The sequence below is a fragment of the Xenopus laevis genome, chromosome 1S (genome assembly GCF_017654675.1).
Source record: "Xenopus laevis strain J_2021 chromosome 1S, Xenopus_laevis_v10.1, whole genome shotgun sequence".
NCBI classification, from domain to species: domain Eukaryota; kingdom Metazoa; phylum Chordata; class Amphibia; order Anura; family Pipidae; genus Xenopus; species Xenopus laevis.
Window position 1 is genome coordinate 134,418,864 of NC_054372.1, and position 20,735 is coordinate 134,439,598.

Consider the following 20,735-nt stretch of genomic DNA (forward strand, 5'->3'; position numbering starts at 1 on the left):
CAGTGCATTCCACAACCTCACTGTCCTGACTGTGAAGAACCCCCTACGTTGCTTCAAATGAAAGTTCTTTTCTTCTAGTCTAAAGGGGTGGCCTCTGGTACGGTGATCCACTTTATGGGTAAAAAGGTCCCCTGCCATTTGTCTATAATGTCCTCTAATGTACTTGTAAAGTATAATCATGTCCCCTTGCAAGCGCCTTTTTTCCAGAGAAAACAACCCCAACCTTGACAGTCTACCCTCATAATTTGTCTTCCGTCCCTCTAACCAATTTAGTTGCACGTCTCTGCACTTTCTCCTGCTCATTTATCCCATTCCTGTACTAGTATGCTCATTGAGTCATGTTTGATGACCATGTAGATTAAAGGGGAAATGTATTTCATACCAAAATCTGCTGTATTTTCAAATAAATAAAGCCAGTGTCCCATAGCCCTTACTAACAGTGTGCCATGATCAGTGCAAATGGGCTAGCAACAATATTCAAACTCTGGCCTATACCCAAAATAATGAAAGCTATGTATATGTTTTATGCAGGTATCTGCAGTGTTACTGATTTTATGCCAATATTTAAACTATGACTGTTTAACTAATAAAATACATTTCACACATGAGCTTTTTATTTAACAAACATCTGATTGTTTAGGTTAAAAATCCATATAGGGCAGCATACTGGTACTGCAATAAATACATAAAGTTCATGTCGAAGTTGGATTAGACACCTTCTCTGCTTCCAGATTAAAATTTACAAAAATGTAAATTTGTCTGTCAGTGCAAAGAAGAAAGACTTTGGCTCCACCCTCCTGATATAAAGGCATGTTTTTTTTTTCTTTTTTCCTATTTTATTTCTTTTTCTTTATAGGGATCCTGGATCTACTGCTTCCCTAGCCAATTACCAACCCACAGGTATGGTGGTGCTAAGAAGGATTTGGCACTAATACAGCACAGTGAAATCTTTCAGAGATACCACTGCTGTGTGTTGCCGGATCACAGTGGCAGGAGAACATTATCGCCACTAACACTGTGAAATCTTTTCAAAGATACCACTGCTGTTCGGGGTTTTGGACTACGCATTCTGGATCCCGCGCAACCTACATTCACAGTCTCGGCGATTAAGCACCCATAGACTGACCGAACTTCGGGGTTTGCGAAGGCTCCAAACGTCACGCTGTGCGATGCGTGGGCACCATTTTGGTTTGCCATTGCGCGCTGGTTCACAGCTCCGGTGCGGTGCAAACTACAAATTTGAACAGGTAGAGCCTCTTTTAAGAGCTACCCTTTTTACGGAACAGGGGAAACATCTTACCTGGGTGTTACAGACTACGGGATATGTACCACGGCCACAATAGATACATATATTAATCTTCGAGTATGTGATCATAGGTGGCTTAGGACATGTGTTGCTCTCTTCAGGAGCCAGCAAGTCTATATATGGGGGAGCATAGAACCCTTACACGGTACTAAGCACTTATTTGTCCATAGATAAGCATCTCACCCTGGGGAACACCAGTGACAACATGGAATCCGATTTGGCACTCGAGGACATTAGAAAAGACATGTCCAACACCACCACAACACCTAGGAAAAGGGCAACAGATAAGAGGTCCCAACTTAAAAAGTGCCAGAACCACCAGAGTCAGCTCCAACTTTGTCCCCACACCCTATCCCACAAACTACAGAGGATAGTTCCTTAATCAATGCTGCACAAGAGCAAAATCCTTCCACATCAGCCAAAACACCTCAGTTCGAGGAATTGTTTGACTGGGTTAAATCCACTATCCAATCATCCATTAGCCAACCTCCGGCTCATACAAAGAAAAGGAAGGCACATTTAAGTCTAGAAAACAACTCTTCTGACTCGAATGATATCAGCGATCAAGACAGTAATCTTGAACAGGGGGAGCCATCAGTTATTGATTTTTCCTCCGACGACTCGGACACGGAGCACCAATACCGCTCTCTTGTGGGTCCAGACATAGCCAAACGCCTATTGCGTGAAATGCTAGCTACACAGAAAATCCAGGTCCTTCGCCATTTTCAAGTCAGTATCTCCGATAATTGAAAACGAGTGGTCAAAACCAGATCATCCTATATCACTGACCCAGAGGTTCCTCAATACTTATCCCTTTCTTGAAGAGCAGAAAAAACTTTGGGACAAGTCCCCCAAAGTTGATTCTTCAGTAGCTTGCCACTCCCGGAATACCACACTACCTACTGAGGAAGTGGCATTCAAGGAGCCAATGGACAAAAAAAAAGGAAATTTCCCTAAAAAAAGGGTACACGCATAATATGGCAATCCTCCGACCCACAGTAGCATCCGCGGGGCTAGCTCGCACAACCAGATTCTGGTGTCAGGAGTTACTGAAAAATCCTTTACCACCAGAGGAATTACAAGAGGATCTACAACGCATTAGTTCAGCACTGGCCTTCTTATCTGACGCAGCCATGGATACTGTGAGACTGGCAGCTAAAGCCGTTTTACAGGCGATACACTTTTTGGACTAGACCTCAAACAAATTATAACAGAAGTTACAAGCGGCAAAAGCACCTTTATACCTTTGGGGAAAAAATCTAGGCCGGAACAGCACAATAGACAGTATAATCGGCCATGGAATTCTCAGAGTCGCCCTTTTCGTTCCTTCAGGAACACTTCCTTTCGGCAGTCACAGCCAAGTGGGGAACAAAACAAAGGGAGACCCTTCTGGTCAAGTCAAACAAGACAGACCAAAAAACCAGGACCTACTAAGTCTTCCTCGGCCTGACACTTACAGGCCAAAGCCAGTGTGAGTAGGAGCTCATCTTCAAAAAAATTTTTCCGAACTGGCAAGCTCACACTCAAGACAATTGGGTACTCTCCATCATCAAGGAGGGATACCGAATTCCGTTCAACACATTGCCCCCCCACACATTCCGAAGATCCTCAATTCCAAAGAACCCTGACAAACTAAAAGCCCTTATGTCTATAGTCACAGGCATGCACGACACAGGAGTTATAACAGTAGTCCCTCCACAAGAGAAGTTCAAAGGATTCTACTCAAACTTATTTCTGGTCTCAAAAAAAGAAGGCAAGTTCAGACCAGTACTCAATTTAAAAACTCTCAATCCGTTTGTTTCCAAACAGAGGTTCTGCATGGAGTCAATTCGATTGGTTCTAATGTCCATGACACAAAATTTTTCATGACAAAAGTGGATCTACAGGATGCATACTTACATGTACCCATCAGAGAGGAATCCCAAAGATACCTAAGGTTTACAGTTCTACACCATCACTACCAATTCAGAGCCCTCCCCTTCAGTCTCTGTACAGCACCGAGAGTATTTACCAAACTTCTCAGCCCTTTGATTGCGCACTTCAGGCGCAGAGGAATTACTCTAATGCCATACCTGGATGACCTGTTAATCAGATCAACATCATACCAACAGTGTCTCAGAGACACTCAGATTTGTGTCACAACACTCATTCAGCACGGATGGCTCATAAATCACAAAAAGAGCCAGCTCAAACCAACTAAGAGAATTCTGTTCCTGGGCATGTGGTTCGACTCCTCACTAAAGACACTGTCTCTGACGGCCGCGAAAATTCAGACAATCATGTCCGCAACACAACAAATTTGTCGTCAACCTACAATATCTGTGGAACGTTGCCTTCAACTTCTGGGGTACATGGTAGCCGCACTCAGGATTCAGTCGGACAATGCGACAGCAGTGGCCTACCTAAACAAACAAGGAGGCACCCGCAGCGTCAAAGCAATGCGGGAGGTAGCACAAATTCTTCAATGGGCAGAACTCAATGTTCCGGCCATTTCAGCCGTGTTCATACCAGGTGTCCTGAACTGGGAGACGGATTACCTCAGCCGACAAACGCTAGACCAGGGAGAATGGGCACTACACGCAGAAGTCTTTGAAGAGATAGTGTCCAAATGGGGGATCCCAGTCATAGAAATTTTAATGTCAAAACACAATTACAAGGTTGCTACATACTGCGCCAGGTCGCAGGACCCGAGGGGCAGCTTATGTAGATGCCTTAGTCATTCCATGGACTTTCAACAAAGTTTACGCCTTTCATCCTCTAGCCCTATTGCCAAGGATAATTCGCAAGATAAGTCAGGAAGGTGTGTTAACGATTCTCATCGCCCCTGACTGGCCGAGGCGGTCATAGTACTCAGAACTGGTCAACTTGTCGATGGCTCCTCCGTGGAAATTACCCCTCCGACCAGACTTACTAACTCAAGGCCCAATAAGACACGACAACTTACCACTCCTTCATTTGACGGCTTGGCGTCATTTGAGTCCGAGATATGGCGCTCAAAAGGTTTCTCGGCACAGGCCACTGACATTCTAATCAAGACCAGGAAACTAGCCACAAAGAAAATTTACTACAAAACAAGAAAGGCATTCATAGAGTGGTGTGATTCTAAAGGGGTGCGGTGGCGTCAGGCCTCCATCCAAACGATTGTGGAATTTCTCACGCAAGGGTTTCAGTTAGGGTTATCCTTAGCAACTTTAAAAGGACAGGTGTCAGCCATCTCCAGTCTTCATCAGTGTCAGTGGGCGAGGGAACCAGACCGTATACAGTTCTTTCAAGGAGTGGGTAAGGTTGGGCCACCATATAGAGATCCCACTCCTCCATGGGACCTTACAACTGTACTTACAGCCTTGCAAGGCCCCCCCTTTGAACCTTTAGCGTCTTGCCTGCTTAAGTTCCTTACTTGGAAGATGACTTTTCTCCTGGCAATTACATCCGCTAGAAGCGTATTGGACATAGCAGCACTATCTCATAAGGAACCATGGCTCATACTGCATCAAGATAGAGCAGTTTTTAGAACAATTCCATCATTCACACCTAAAGTGGTCTCTGCATTTCATATCAATGAGGAGATTAACTTACCTTCCTTATGCCCTAAACCCGCTAATGTCAAGGAGAAAACCCTACACAAGCTGGACGTAATTAGGTCGATTCGATATTACCTAGACAGATCCAAGGCTTAAAGAAAGGCGGATGCCTTCCTAGTCACTTACGGTGTTAACAAAGGGTCACCAGCATCAAAACGCACAATAGCTAGATGGTTGGTGGAGACAATAAATTGTGCATATGACCTTAGTCACAAAGCAAGGCCCTTTAAAGTCAGACAACATTCTACTAGGGCAATGAGCACTGCATGGTCTCTACACAATTCAGCTACCCCTGAACAAATTTGTAAAGCGGCCACTTGGGTGTCATTATCCAGTTTTGCCAAATTCTACAGACTACATGACTTTCATTCTGCTCCTGCAGTGTTTGGGCCGCTGCGAGGTGATAGTAGCATACCCTCCCTAATTATGGGACAGCTTTGGAACGTCCCCATAGCGTCTGCTCTGACAGAGGGCCGGTCTAGAGAAATAAGGAGTTTTTACTTACGAAAAATCCTTTTCTAGACGGCCCAAACTGTCCCTTCAGTTAAGTTACATGTCAAGTCAGTTACCCTGGTATAGTGACATATTCTGTTCTAGTTATTATACTAAAATATGGTTCAATGTTGTGTTTTATATGTTGCATGTATATACTCTGATTTTTCCTACTAACTAAGCTGACTACACAAACTGAGGGAAAATAGAGGAACATGCCTTTATATCAGGAGGGTGGAGCCGAAGGGGCAAATTCACTAAGATTCAAAGTTGCGCCAGGCGCAACTTCGCCGCACTTCGCAAGGCGTAGTTTCGCCAGCGCTCCGCAAATTCACTAAATTCCGAAGTTGCGCACAGGGGTAGCGTAAGTTTGCGAAGTTGCGCTAGCGTTGATTCGCCAAGCGAAGTTTCGCTAGCGATGGTTCATTTGCATACGGCGCCAAATTCAAATTTCATTGGAGGAATACGTATCAGCACTACAAATGCCTAGAAAACCTTTAAAACATCAAATAAAAATTTTATTTTGCCCTACACATGTGTCCATTGTATAGGTAAGTTGCCATGAGTCAGGAAATGTAGGGGGGAAGGAGGGGAGCCCCAAAATTTTTTTCGATCTTTTTCAGCCTATCACCCATAATGTAGAAAACACGCCAGCATTTTTTGGGACTTAGAAAAAGTTTTGACTTTTTTTGAAGCAATCCCTATCTACTCTATTGCGCTTCGCCTGGTCTGAGGTGGCGAAGGAAGTCTAGCGTAAACGGTAGCGTTCAGTACACTGCGCGCGTTAGTGAATTTGCGTAGTTACGTCCGTAGCGAAAATTCGCCAGGCGTAAGGGTGCGAAGTAACACTAGTGAATCTACGCCAGCGTTCGTTAGTGAATTTGCGAAGTAACGAAAATGCCCAACGCTAGCGAATTGACGCAAGCGTTCGGCGCTTCGGCGCTTAGTAAATTTGCCCCTACGTGTTTCTTCTTCTGTCTTGCCTCCGAAGGTGGAACTTAACCCATAGCGTCTGCACTGACCGTTCGGATTTTCGTAAGTAAAAACTCCTTATATTCAGTTTAGAGACCCATTTTAATTTAGGCATTTATTTGTCAAACCCAATGTTTGGGTCTCAAAGCTCAAAGAGAAGACTAAGAACACTGATACAAATAAATCTTCTAAGGGTATAGTGAAGGAGAATTCATTAAAATTAAACTGTTTTTATCTGTGGCAGCATTTAGCACTGAGTACCCCAAATGTATGTGTGTTTGTAGGACCAGATACACTGCTGTGCGAGTAGGTTCTTATTTCCAAATAAGGAAGAAAGTTTAGTGGTATCTAGGCAGAACTGATCTACTTATGCCGTGATGGGGCTCTCCTATTAGCTTTAGATTGTCACAGACCATGTCAAAGGTGTCTCTCAACTAGGGAAGTGACAGAAATAGGATGGCAAGCGGGTGGTCAGGCCCTTCCTATCATCCAAGGAGAATTGCTAAAAAAGACAATGTAGAGCTCTGCTGTTAAACCAGCTGTCTTAATGCTTGTGAGTTTCACACTCGTATGCAAACATATGCTAATACAATTAAGTGTCTGCCAGGCTCAGTGCTACAGCTAGTATTTTAAAGTTTGCTTTGAAACGTTCTTTTTGAATCCGGCTAATTAATATGATTATAGTAGAAGGAAATGTATATATGCATATTTTTATTCTTATAGTGCTGCTTATATACATAGTACTGTACAGCAGAGCAGAGCTCGAGCCTGGGGAAAGAAGCAAGTAACCCGAATAGCTGGGGGTGCCCAAAACCATGTCATCCTGTAGTGATTCCAAAAGAATGAAGCATTTTATGTTTAGGCAGACATTTGAACACATGGGTAATAACTTTTTTTGGCGAAGAAACTCCAGAGCACTCAAAAATCTTTTATTTAAATAATTTCAAGCAAGTATATGACCCTTCCTCAGAGGACAGCATGGCTTTTTATTAAATAAAATCCTGAGTGTACATGGACATATTCCTACTATTAAATATATGAAGTTGGATATTTCAGTCCAGTGAGCATCAGATATTTGTTATTTTGTTATACAATAATGCAGAGTGCTGTGTTGATGTGAGAACTGAAGCACTAAAATGTATGCTTTGGTTTACTGGTACAGTGTGCCCACAGCATAGGCACAAACCAAAATGAGAATATTATCTTTATAATCAAAGGGGTTCCATAGCAATATAAGGATATGTAGCAACATTATATAGCTGGATAGTAAATCCATTTATCTATTATTTTTAAAGCAATATCACATTCATGTACAAGGAATGAGACAAATTAAAATATATGTTGTGGAACATTAATACAGAAAAGACTCCTAACAAGTAATATTATAGTAGCCTATTTGGAAAATGTGCATAATAATGTAAAGATACTCAAATACATTTTTTGGGTTTAACCTGTCTCTCTATCTCTCAAGAATGTGTAGTTTGGTTTCCACCTTTGTGTGATCTGGACAAGGGGTAAGGCCATGATGTCACAGGGGCGGGTCATTGACATTGCAGACGGGGTGTGCTATATCACATGGGCGGGGCTGATCGCCATGTCAATCATGGGAGATCCTGCCTGGTTTTCCTTATTTGGAAAACGGCGCAGCCTGAAAATTGGGCTGTCCGGGTCAAAACCAGACAGGTGGCAACCCTAACGTGTAAGGTATTACAGCTATGGGACCTATTATCCAGAATGCTTAAGATTTGGGTTTTGCAGATAATGGATCTTTCTGTAATTTGGATCTTCATACCTTAAAGGAAAACTATACCCCCAAAATTAATATTTAAGCAACAGATAGTTTATATTCTATTAAGTGGCATATTAAAAAAAAATCTTACCAAACTGGAATATATATTTAAGTAAATATTTTACATCTCTTGCCTTGAACCACCATTTTGTGATGGTCTGTGTGCTGCCTCAGAGATCACCTGACCAGAAATACTACAACTCTAAGGGGCAGATTTATCAAAGGTCGAAGTGAATTTTCAAAGTAAAAAACTTCAAATTTCGAAGTAATTTTTGGGTACTTCGGCCATCGAATAGTCCAACTTCGATTCGAAGTTGAAAAAAAGTTGAAATTTATCATGTACTGTCTCTTTAAAACTTCGACCATTCGCCACCTAAAAGCTGCCGAAGTGCTGTTTTGGCCTATGGGGGACCTCCTAGAACCTACAAGGAGGCAATTGGTGAAGTTTTGAGAGACTGAAGTTTTTTAGGGGAAAACTTCGAATCAAAGTAGATCGAAGGCCCTATTCCTTCGATCGTATGATTCAAATACGGACCACTTCGACCCCCAAAAACCTTTGACCTCTATTCAATTGGTCTTTTTGAATTTGAAGTTCGAAGTTTTTTTAACTTCGAACTTCGACCCTTGATAAATCTGCCCCCAACTGTAAAAGGAAGAAGTGTTGAAGCAAATACAAGACACAACTCTGTCTGTTAATTGGCTCATGTGACCTAAGAAGTATAGTTTGGTTTGTTTGTGTGCACAGTGAATCGTACGATCCCTTATTACCCTTATTTTTTAAAATGGCAATTTTCTATTTATGATTACCCAATGGCACATACTACTAGATATATATATATATATATATATATATATATATATATATATATACACATACACATATATGTATATATATATATATCTATATACACACACACACACACACACACACACACATATATAATGGTTTATTTACATGAAGCAGGGTTTACATATGAGCTGTTTAATGCAATATCTTTTTATAGAGACCCACATTGTTTAGGGGTATAGTTTTCCTTTAAGTCTACTAGAAAATCATTTAGACATCAAATAAAGCTGTTTTTGCCTCAAATAAGGAATATTTATAAATTCTTTTGCATCAAGTACAAAAATAGTTTATACATTTTATTATTACAGCCTTTCCGTAATTTGGAGCTTTCTGGATAACGGATCCCATAATTCATGTATTTGAGCTTCACTAGTGATAGTGGTTGAACAAATGAACCAGTTGCAGGAATTAGACACATTTATAGTATTTTAAATGAATGATTAATTTACTTTGGTTTCACATGGACTGTGTTTACTCCTTTCTGAGTTCACTTCGTTTAAAAAATCACTTCTGGTTGTTCGTGTGTAACCTACTAATCTGAAAGCACTTTTATAAAACTCAAATAAAATATTGGAAAATAAGATGCTAAAAATATTTGTGTGTTGCCATGTGCATAGTCAAAGTAAAACAAGGCTTGCTTTAACGTCATTTTTAATAAGGATTTGTGTTCTTAAACCTTCTGTCTAGAGGCACTTTTTACCCAAATTATAGAGCATTTTGCTAGTGTTTAGTACATATTAAATGCTGAATACTTCGGTTACAGTTTTGCAGTGATCAGATTTCTGCTTCAAACATCTGGCATCTGCTTCAGACACAAAGAAGGATTGTTATTCATGGAACTTTTTAGGATGTACCATGTCAGCAAAAGGTACTTATGCGCTATATCCCAAAAAATAGAGGAGACAAGTAAAGTTGGAAAAGACACTATAACACGCTCACAAAAAATATCATCCTATATCACAAGCCACAGTGATTTATTATGAGTTGGAACTTAACATTTATTTAATTTGATATCTACTGGAGCATATTACTTGCATGCAAATTCAGCAAAATAATCTATCTGACTTGATTCACTTCCAGATGACTACTAACTATTTCTGCCTGTCCTTTCAGGGACAGGCGTGTAGTTTGGGAGGCTACATATCTTCGCAGCCCGTCTGCCTTTCCTCCCTGCCAAATTTAGTCAAATCAAACACACAGCTATATTTGAATAGCTATATTTGTCAGCTAGGCAAACCTCAGGTTACCCTACTAGTCCTGATTGTAAATTCCCATTTAGTCATCTAAATGACAGGAGCTATAAAATGGTTATATATAATCTATTCATTTTTATCTGAACATTTTGTCTTTTAATGTCTGTCTTCTGTCATTGCACTTAAATAGTTTTCTGATCTTTGAACCCTGTAATTAAAACCAATTTTGACAGATAATAGACAAACTTGTTCATAATAATCTCTTTTTTTGCACATTATTTAATACACTTGGAGGCTTGGTTATTAATGGTTGGATTTCAGTGGTTTTAGATTTTTTTGAAACCACAACTAAACTCACAAACTCTAAAACCAAGATTGTCATTGAATTTATTTAAAGATTCAAATTGGCAAATTCCTAGAGAAAAAAAAAATCAGAAAACCTCTTAAAGGGGTTGTTCACCTTCCAAACAGTTTTTTCAGTTCAGTTGTTTTCAGTTTGTTCCCCAGAAATAAAGACTTTTTTCAATTACTTTCCATTATTTATTTTTTTACTGTTTTTCCCAAATCTAAGTGTAAAGTTGAGTCTGTGTTTGTCTGGCAGCTCAGTAATTCAGGCGCAGACTCTAAACAATTTTGCAACATTGAGTTGATACATTTCTCGGTAGAATCTATGGAGTATTAGCAACTATTGTATTGTAAACAGCTTCCTTTAATGCAGCCCAAGGATTTTTGCTCAGCAGGGACAAAGATAAGAAATGTATTAACTAAATGTATCAATTTAGAACAGTTTACAGGGTCGGCAACCCCCCTGCCAGAGCTGCTTTAGAAGGTGGAAAAAAAGACACTTTATACTTCAATATTAGAAAAATGGTGACACATAGAAAATAGAAAGTAATTGGAAAAAGTCGTTATTTCTGGTGATCTATTGGAAAACAACCTCTTGTTTGAAGGTGAACCACCCCTTTAAATTCCAAATTGATTTAAAGTGGTCGAGTAGGATCAGCTCAACTCCCATTGACTTCTATAGCTCCTTGGCAATGTTTCTACTCTTAAAAATCTCGAATTTTTAGAGCTTTTTAGAAACATCGATAAACCGCTAATTTTTCGAGACCTGTGGAAAACAAAAATCACAATTCGATTGTTAATAAATTAATTGGACCCCTAAGTGTGCCTTTTTTTTACCTTTTGCTATAATCACAGCCAAGTTGCAATGCTCCAGGGTTGTAGGTCTGGTTATACCAGAATTATGAAAATTTTAGCAAACATTTATGAAATATGAACATTTTAGCAAATATTGTACATTATCCTTTTGAATTGTACTTGAATTTTCATTCTTCAAGCCCTGCAGATGAAACTCAGGTATGGTAAACCCTAGAAATACAAGCGTTGAGTTGCTAGTACACTAAAGAGGATTAGAACTACCCTTATTAGTCTCTTTGTATATCTGATCAGAAGTCACTAAAACAGAACTAAGATGGCTTTATAATATATTTGAACCCTTAATTTCACCAAACCATTTTAATTTAGGATGATGGTGAGTGCGGGATGGTTTGTCCCCAGCAGGCCGGAAAATACTTTCCCGATCTCTATTATTGGAAACGTAATTTTGCAATGTGAGTCTTTTCCTTTATCTAAGTGTCTAGTAGAATTTGTGACAATGTAGCACAAGCTAGCTGATTAACAGACCTGTGAAGAAGCATGCAAGGCTGACTTTTGCTACAGGAACAGGAGTGCATAAAGGAACAAAACAATACTGTTTAAATTGTGTATGAAGAGACCAAAAATCAAAACAAAAATATACAATACTATATGGCCAAACGTATCTAGGCCCTCCATCTAGAATGCAAGTTTTGTTTCCCTCTAAGCACAAAAAAAAACAAAAAAAAAAAAAAAACATCACCATGTGCAATACCAACCATGTGCTGGAGGGATCTAAAGATTACAAATACTATACTCTGGAGTAGTGTAGTTGTTTCATCTGTTGTGGTAGATGGCATTTCACCATCTGGCAGTATGATGAAAAAATCTAGAAATGCCAGGAAACCCATCTCTGCCTGAATTCATAATGCAGACAGCAGCCGTTCTTTCCTGTCTTAGCACAATAATGGCCCTGTGCACAAAGCAAGGTTCATACTGAATGTGTATACAGAACTTGACTGGTTTGCAAAGTGCTCTGCCTTCAACTCTGCTGATCACCTGTGAGATGACTTGTAATGCTGATTACCTAATATCAGTGCCCAGTTTCACTAACGCTCTTGTGGCTAATTCCACCATCTAATTCCCAGTGCTGGGGCAGCTTCAGACCCACCAAAAGATTTTATTTTTTTGCGGGGGTACCAGCAATCTCTTGTTACATCAAAAAACTTGCCTAATGTATTTGTTAGGACTTGTTTGAAACTTTTAAAGGGTTCACAAACTTTTTTTAAGCACCACTGCATACTTTATGATGCTTTATAATACAGTGAAACCTCAATTTTAAATTTTCCCACATTTTATATTTTTTATTTGTGGTCCCACTAATTTTAAATGCATTTTCCCTAAGTAATGTTTTCCCAGATTTGACATTAAAATTTTTTCCTGATGTACCTAAAAACTGCTTTTTTTTCCCTGTATGAAAGTTATTATTTATGAGGCTTAAAATACTAACCAGATATATATTTTGCCATAGTTCTGCCTGCAAATGGTCAATTCCAATTAGTCTGCCCCTTATACAGCCCTGCACCAATCACTTATTGCTTTAGTTTAGGTATGTGACTGAGAGGCCTTGCACATGCCCCCCATAGTGTAACATTAACGCTGCAATGCTTAACCCTTGTTATTTACACACTAAATATTGTATCTCAAAGTAAAACAGACTCCTGTACTTATATCCTTTCAGTACTTAAAGTAAAATTTACTTTTACACATTTCCCTGATTTTACATTTTCCCAGATTTTACATAATTGTTTCCTGGTCCCCTGAAAAATGTAAAATGGGGGTTCTACTGTAATTTCTGGAGCAAGTAATAGATGTTTTGATTTCTCTAAGGCTAGTGCCACATGGGGGCTGAAGTTGGCCTGCTGAAATACACAGGCCACAAATCAGACCCTATGCAGGCATTAGCATGTACCAGGGGCCATTGTGTCCTCGAGTGCGGGTATATGGGGCTGATTTCAGCATGAGAATGTAAACTCTCATGTTTCTTTGCTGAAATCAGCTACGTGTGTCTGGACCCAAGCAAACACAATGGTTAAGGGTTTAGACACAACAGAGAGGAGGCTATTGCCTCATAGGGTCTAATTTTCGGCCTGCATATGTTAGCAGGTTACAACCCCCAGTGTGGCACTAGCCAAAGACTCATGAAACCCATTTTGATTATTGCTGCTGAAGTGGGCTGCATATGTCGAATGCTACAAAGAGAGAGTGCAGTTTAGAGTGTATTTCTCCCCCCCCCCCATGAGCATTGCACCGGTTGACAAGGCTGATTTGTAAATATCTTTATCTATACTCCCTGATGATGGTGTTGAAGTTTCAGAGTAAATAAAAGGACAGCAGCATGGTCTGTGGGAATATTGTAATTTTGGTGACAAGGGCTCTATGTATCACAATCTGTAATCCACAATGCAGACGAGCATAATTATGTCCAGACTGTTTGTTTAGTTCCATTTGCTTGCCATTATACTTTGCATAAGCTTTATAAGTAGCAATCCTGCAGAAAAGAAGGAGCCAGAACATCTTTCTGTTAAACAGATGGATACCTGAAGGATAGCCAGGATCTCCTAGTATTAAACAGTCACTTGTTTAAGCAGCTTTTTGCTGCTTCAGTTGACAAGTGGATCTCACAAGAAAGTTACAGGAACAGGAATTTTATGTAACATACAGAAAAACCACCTTTACCATATTACTTTTTTAAAGTTTGCCCTTATTTATTAAACGATTTCAGATGCTTGTCAATGCCAGCAATTTGAATGGCAGGTGTTGTTGGACAGGCAGCTGTCAGATCTTTTTGCCCATATAGTGTTTTCTATGTACATACTGCTGTAGGTATCCTTGTATATTCACTTTGTTTCTGCAATGTCAGCTGTTGAGGCAGATCTTCTCACCGAGCAACAGTTGGTTGCCAGTATTGGTGACCCCCATTTGAAGGCTATAAAGAGTCAGAATAAGAACGCCAATAATGAAAGAAAACTAAAAAATGAAGACCAATAGAAAGGTTGCTAAAACTTGGCTATTCTATAACATGCTAAAAGTTATGCTGAATGTTAACTATACCTTTTAACCCACAACTTTTTGAGTACTCTGGTCTATGGATGTTAACAGTTGCAGATTTTGCATATACAGCAGCCTGTACTATCTTTTCTGAAGGAATTGGTAGGTGTTTTAGCAGAGACAATTCCTAGTATTGTCTATTGCAGAATATTTTCTGTTTTTTTGCAGCTGCAATAAAATGCTGACAAATAGCAAAGTATCATTGCAAAGGAAGAAATCCTACCTCCATTTACAATTATGTTAGTAAATGCATTTACTAGCAAAAAAAAAACTGTCCTAAATTTAAATTACTAATCTGAAAAAGAGACATCTTGGGATGGGTAGATCTGCCTGTAAATTCAATGAGTATCATGACTTAATTATTGTGCAGAGAGCTCTCACTGGCCCATTTGTCACCGTATTTTATCACGTTCTTGTGTGTAAAAAAAAAAAACCTCAGGGACATCTGCTGCAAATGGACAAGCTGACTAAACGAAAAGGTGATTGACATGCTTTCACTGGTAAATGTCTGTCACTGGAACCTGGGAATTCTGAACTGTGTGGGGGCATATGCCACTCCTCCCTTTTTACTAAGAATAAATGCAGTAGATAATTTGATATTTCTGCAAGACCAACCTTTTTTAATTGATAAGGAATTGATTGTAAACCGTCAGTGGCTGTTGAGGGGTATTTTTATTGTTTAATTATTGTATAATCCTGGTAGTATTACATTTTCCCTGTTCAATGCATTTCCCTGTTCAGTGCATCTAAAAGAGGTGATATTATTAACTTTTATGTAGGTAAACTTTATTGATTTTAATCAATTCTAATCAGATCAGGAGAACATTGTCACTTTGTCACTGAGTATATATCATCCTGTACAGTATTAGCATACATCCCAACTGTCCCGATTTTCGCGGGACAGACCCGATTTTGACAGCTCAGTCCGCAGTCCCGGATTGTAACTAAAATGTCCTGACTTTCTCTTTGATCTCCTACACTGAACAGCCAGAAAATGATACAATGTTTCTAAAACATAATTGGTTTTTGGCAGAGAGCCAAGAATATGTGGCAGGTGCACTTAGATACTTTTGTAACAATTTAAGATAAGCAAAGAAACAATTGTAACAATTTAAGATAAGCAGGTCTCCTTGGGGAACTATGACTGCAGCTTAAAGGGTAATTCACCTTCATTAGCAAAACTGTAATAACACCTAAAACCACAGAAATGTGTTCAAGCTTTCAGAACCTGCCAAATTTTGTAAAATGAACATGGTAATTATGGGGTGTGGCCACAAAAACTGACATGGTAATTTTTACCAAAATTGCACTGGGCTCCGAGCGGCAAATCTTTTCGTCCCTCTTTCTATTTCCAAAATGTTGGGAGGTATCTATTAGCATTTCATATAAGCAAATCTTTGCAAAGTCAGTGATCATGTGTTGACAGTGTTATTATAGTCTAGCTTAGACTTTATTTCCTGGGACTCTCAATATCTTCTCAATGTTTTTGAGTTATGAGGAATAGCCTTGTTCAGCATGGTGGGACTCCTTCAGTGCAGTATTGCAAGAGAGCATGAGATAACAGTCTAGTATAGTTGGTAGTTCAGGCTAGAGCCAGATGATATGGATTCTCCACCAGCAACTGCCCCGGCTGCTCCCCTTCTCTTTCTATAGACAGGGCAGGTTTCGGCATGAAATGTAAAATGTTGTCTGCCTGCAAACAGAATGGAACACCGTATTAAGATCTAATTTTTGGAAAATGTCTGTGATTTATGACCAGTAAGTAAGGATAGTCTGGCAGGTTAGGGAATGTTTATTTTAAGCCAAATAATGATTACCAAGGAAATGTAGAGAACCATTACCTTCCACACATGCACAATGGCTTGTATACAATATAAAGCTCAATATACAGTATACAACTAGATGATCTAATTGGAAACATAAAAAACATGGGCCAAATGTTTGGACTTATCCACTTAAAGGAACAGTAACAAGAATATAATGTCTTGTTGCCCTGCAATGGTACAACTGGAGTGTTTGCTTCAGAAAGACTACAATAGTTTATATAAACAAGCTACTGTGTAGCCATGGGGGGCAGCCATTCAAATCAGAAAAAGGAGAAAAGGCACAGGATACACAGCAGATAACCGATACGCTCTGTAGTGTACAGTGGGATTCTTCAGAACTTAGCTGTTATCTACTGAATATGCTGTGTTTGAAAGGCTGCCCCCATGGTTATACAGCAGCTTGTTTATATAAACTATATTTGTGTTTCTAAAGCAAACACTCCGATTTTACCAGTACTGGGGCAACAGTACATTATATTGTCATTGCTTTAAAACATTTTCATTTGTGGTGTTACTGTTCCTTTAACTGATGGACCCCTACGCATACACTCATCAAGGCAGGGAACTAAAACAATATGTAACCACTGTTGCTTGACTATTGTTCTGTAAACTGCAATCCCAATGTAACTGTACACTTTAGGTTGCTTATCCTTCCATACCAATTCTCTTGTATGAAGCCTACTAACATACTATGTCATTTGCTTCCTTCTGTATTGCCCATAATGGATATGTATGTATATACATATACTTTGATAGATTTCGTAGTATATGATCCTGTGTCTTACAGAAATCCAACAGCTGTATGTATTGTCCTGTTTCTCTAATTGCAGTGTGGGAACTGATCCATGCCAAAGTATTTGAGCACTTGAAAAAGGTTTTGGAAGCCCTGCCAAAAGATAAATACATTGTTTAGTTTTTTATTAGATATCTGCATTAAAACAACAACTCTGGAGTTGTGGATGAGGCCAGACACATTTAATGCTACCAGAGTTTTTCCTTGAGATGTTTTAGGGGCCAAAGTTTAGGGCTTGTGTGGTGTATTCATAGCTCTTGAGTCTGCAAGTCTCAGTGTACAATATGGGAGGTTTTCCATTCCTTCTAGTGATCCAGCCAACAGAGCCTAGAGTACCATGTTCTGTTTAAAAAGAGTGTAATGTAGATATGGGTTCTCACTTTTACTTTTGTGTATGTAACCTTCTTTTATAGGTATGCCGATATAAATTAAAAATGTATAAAAATAAAAAGCAAATTGAAAAGTACGAACAGAGCAGATATTGTCTGTTTTACTACAGATCAGCTTGGTATTCTGTTATAAAGCCGAGTGCATCTAGAATGCCGTGATTTTAATCAGGTGGAATAAAGAATATGCCACAGCAAAAAAATAACTGCATTTGTAAGTGGCTGGTGCTGGGAGCCAGTTCTTTCACTGAGGAGGAGTGTCTGGTGGATACAGACATCCAAGGCTGCACCCCCCCCCCCCCAGCTGTGAGCCATTAATCCTTCTAGTCAATCTTAACCCTCAGAGTTCCAATGTGGAGTGTAATTTAGAGCAATTTGTGGTTGATGTAATAGAACTAGGGTTGTGGACCTTGCTTAGTTGTGCCATCAAAAGAATTCATAAACATAATCCAAAATTAATGTGGGCTTGTGCAATATTGCTGTATTTGCATGCTTGATCTTTTGTGCAGGTTTGAGATCTATTAGCCAGAAAACTCCAGAATACATCATTGATATTTTCCACACAGGCCTATATGAATTTAAGTGCATCATGGATAACTAGCTAGCATTAATCCATATTAATGACAAAACAATTAAAATCAGCTTTAAGGCATTATACTGAAAATTACAGGAAAGGGTCTCAAGCATTCTGGAGAATACTATACTTACTCGTCATCCCAGTAATTTTTTTCCATTTTCCTTATTCCGACATGCACATAATCCTTTTGGAGCAATGATTTGCTTTTGTGCCACCGCTGTGGTTGACCTATATTGCTGTAAGGTGGCAGTAACATCATGCTGTTAGGTTTTCGTCTAGGGAGAAAGTTCATCTTTCAGCGGGACCTTGATGCAAATGTGACAGGACACTGAGGCCAAAGGCCACAGTAACATTGCAGTGTAACGAGAACAAAACACTGAATGTTCTGCAACAGGACAATTTCAATCCTGTTGAGAAACAATTATGGGGCACAGGTCTAATCCAACTAACACATGGAGAAGATGTGCCTAGAAGAATACCCGGCCAAAGGTGGTTCTACCAACTATTTGCTCAAATGCAGGAATACTTATATACTTATATATTTAAAGTCCTCTTTTTTTACTCTATTCCATGGGTTAGAAGATTAACTTTTATTGCCCTAATGTCTAAAGTCTGAAACAACAACATACAGTAGGCTTTAACTGAGTTCTGTGGAAGCACTGCTATAGAGATCTGTTGTGAGTGTTTGTCACTGATGACGGCACTGATGTTATGGTTGAGCAATACTGGGAAAGCACAGCTATAGAGATATATCAAACTGGGACGCAAACTGGAAAATGAGGTTCAATGTTGATAAATGCAAAGTTATGCACTTTGGCAACAATAATATAAATGCAAGTTATACACTAAATGCCAGTGTGTTGGGGTTTCCTTAACTGAGAAGAATCTAGAGGTTTTTGTAGATAACGAGTGTCATCCTGTGGTCAATAAAGCAAATAAGGTTCTGTCTTGCATGAAAACATAATTTTCTCTCTTTATTTGTCCCTGGTAAGGCCTCACTTGGAGTATGTAGTGCAATTTTGGGCTCCAGTCCTAAAGAGGGATATAAAGTTGACAAGTGCTGAGTCGTGCAACTAATTATGAGGGTAGACTATCATAGTTGGGGTTGTTTTCTTTGGAGAAAGGATGCTTGTGAGGGGACATGATTACACTTTACAAGTGCATTAGAGGACTTTATAGACAAATAGCAGGGGACCTTTTTACCCATTTTTTTTTACCATAAGAGTGTCACCACACCAGAGGCCACCCCTTCAGACTAGAGTAAAATAACTTTAATTTGAAGCAATGTAGGTGGTTTCTCACAGTGAGGTCAGTGAGGTTATGGAATGCACTGCTGGATGTTGTTGTGATGGCTGATTCTGTTAATGCCTTTAACAGTGGCTTGGATGATTTCTTGGACAATCATAATATCCAAGGCTATTTTGATACTAATCTATAGTTAGTGTATGAATATAATTTATGTGTATGGAGGGGTCAGTGTGTGTATGTATGGATGCTGGGTTTCATTTGGAGGGGTTGAACTTGATAACTTTGGTCTTTTTTCAACCCCATTTAACTATGTAACTATGTATAGAGTGAAGAGAAGCGTAGGTAGGCCCAGTGTGCCTTTGGCCAATGTATAAGTCTGTAGACATTTTAGGGCTGAACAGTTGGGCATGTGATGTCAACACGCTGCAGTCATTCCAGCATTTACACCCACAGCTATCTTATATTTGTACACTCGCAATTGTACCTCTAATAACAGCGATGTGAGTCTGGGACAGGTATCGATGAAAACACTGAGGTTATGGTTGGATGCGGGTAATGGTTTCTCTACTGCCTACTTTCCATCGCCTCTTGGTTTCCCAGACTTGTCCTTGTATTGTGTATCGTTATATGATATTGATGATATTTCTGTGTCTTCATTTTCTCTCTTGCTTTTTGCAGTGGATGAGGAGGGATTGTGGGAGAATGGTCTGTCTTACGAGTGTCGAACTCTGCTCTTCAAGGCCATCCACAACCTTTTGGAACGGTAAGAACCCTTATTATTATTTAAATGGGCTGACATCCCGCAGTGCTGTGCTGGGTTTAATGAACAGAATTGCATACATAGCAACCAATAACCAATACAATGTTTTGAATAGGGCCCTGCCCAAAAACAGCTTACATTATAAAATGAATCCCAACATGCCCAATGTGTTGGGCATACAAGACAATCAAGTGCTAACCTGCAGTTCAAGACAATCAAGTGCTAACCTGCAGTTTATATATAATATTTCACATCCACTTGTGTTTTCTAACATTGTTTTACCCAATCCTGAGCATAAATGTATAATAAAATCTGTTAATGTACATGCACAAGTGGGGAAAAGTATGAACGATGGTGGTGTGGTCATGCTGTATAAACTTGACTAGTGCAAAGTTTCTAAAAAGGAGCAATGACACTAGGAAAAAAACTTTGTGTAGTGCCACATGGGGCATATTCTCAGCCTGTGAAGTAATGCATCCTGGGAATCAGCTGATCAGAAAGCCTCTGTTTGTGTGTGTGTGTGTGTGTGTGTGTCAGCATCACAGAGCAATCCGTTGGTCGGGGTCAGACAAACTGCATGGTTTTTGCCACAGAAATACATGTGTGCATTTTTGTGCTAAACTCTGCTCTGTGTGTCTGCACTTAGGCTTACGCAGTGCCTGTGAATGTAGACACACCAACAAGCAGAGGTCTGCAGATTGACTGATTCTCAAGACT

At 39.5% G+C, this 20,735-nt stretch overlaps 1 protein-coding gene across 1 annotated transcript in view; it reads left to right on the forward strand.

Moving 5' to 3' along the window:
* med13l.S (mediator complex subunit 13-like S homeolog) overlaps nucleotides 1-20,735 on the forward strand; it is an 87,318-nt gene that overhangs the window by 20,258 nt on the left and 46,325 nt on the right. Inside the window, exon 3 of the mRNA XM_018244008.2 lies at nucleotides 19,937-20,021. Coding sequence (XP_018099497.1) covers nucleotides 19,937-20,021 — 85 coding nt within the window. The remainder of the gene's footprint in view (nucleotides 1-19,936; nucleotides 20,022-20,735) is intronic.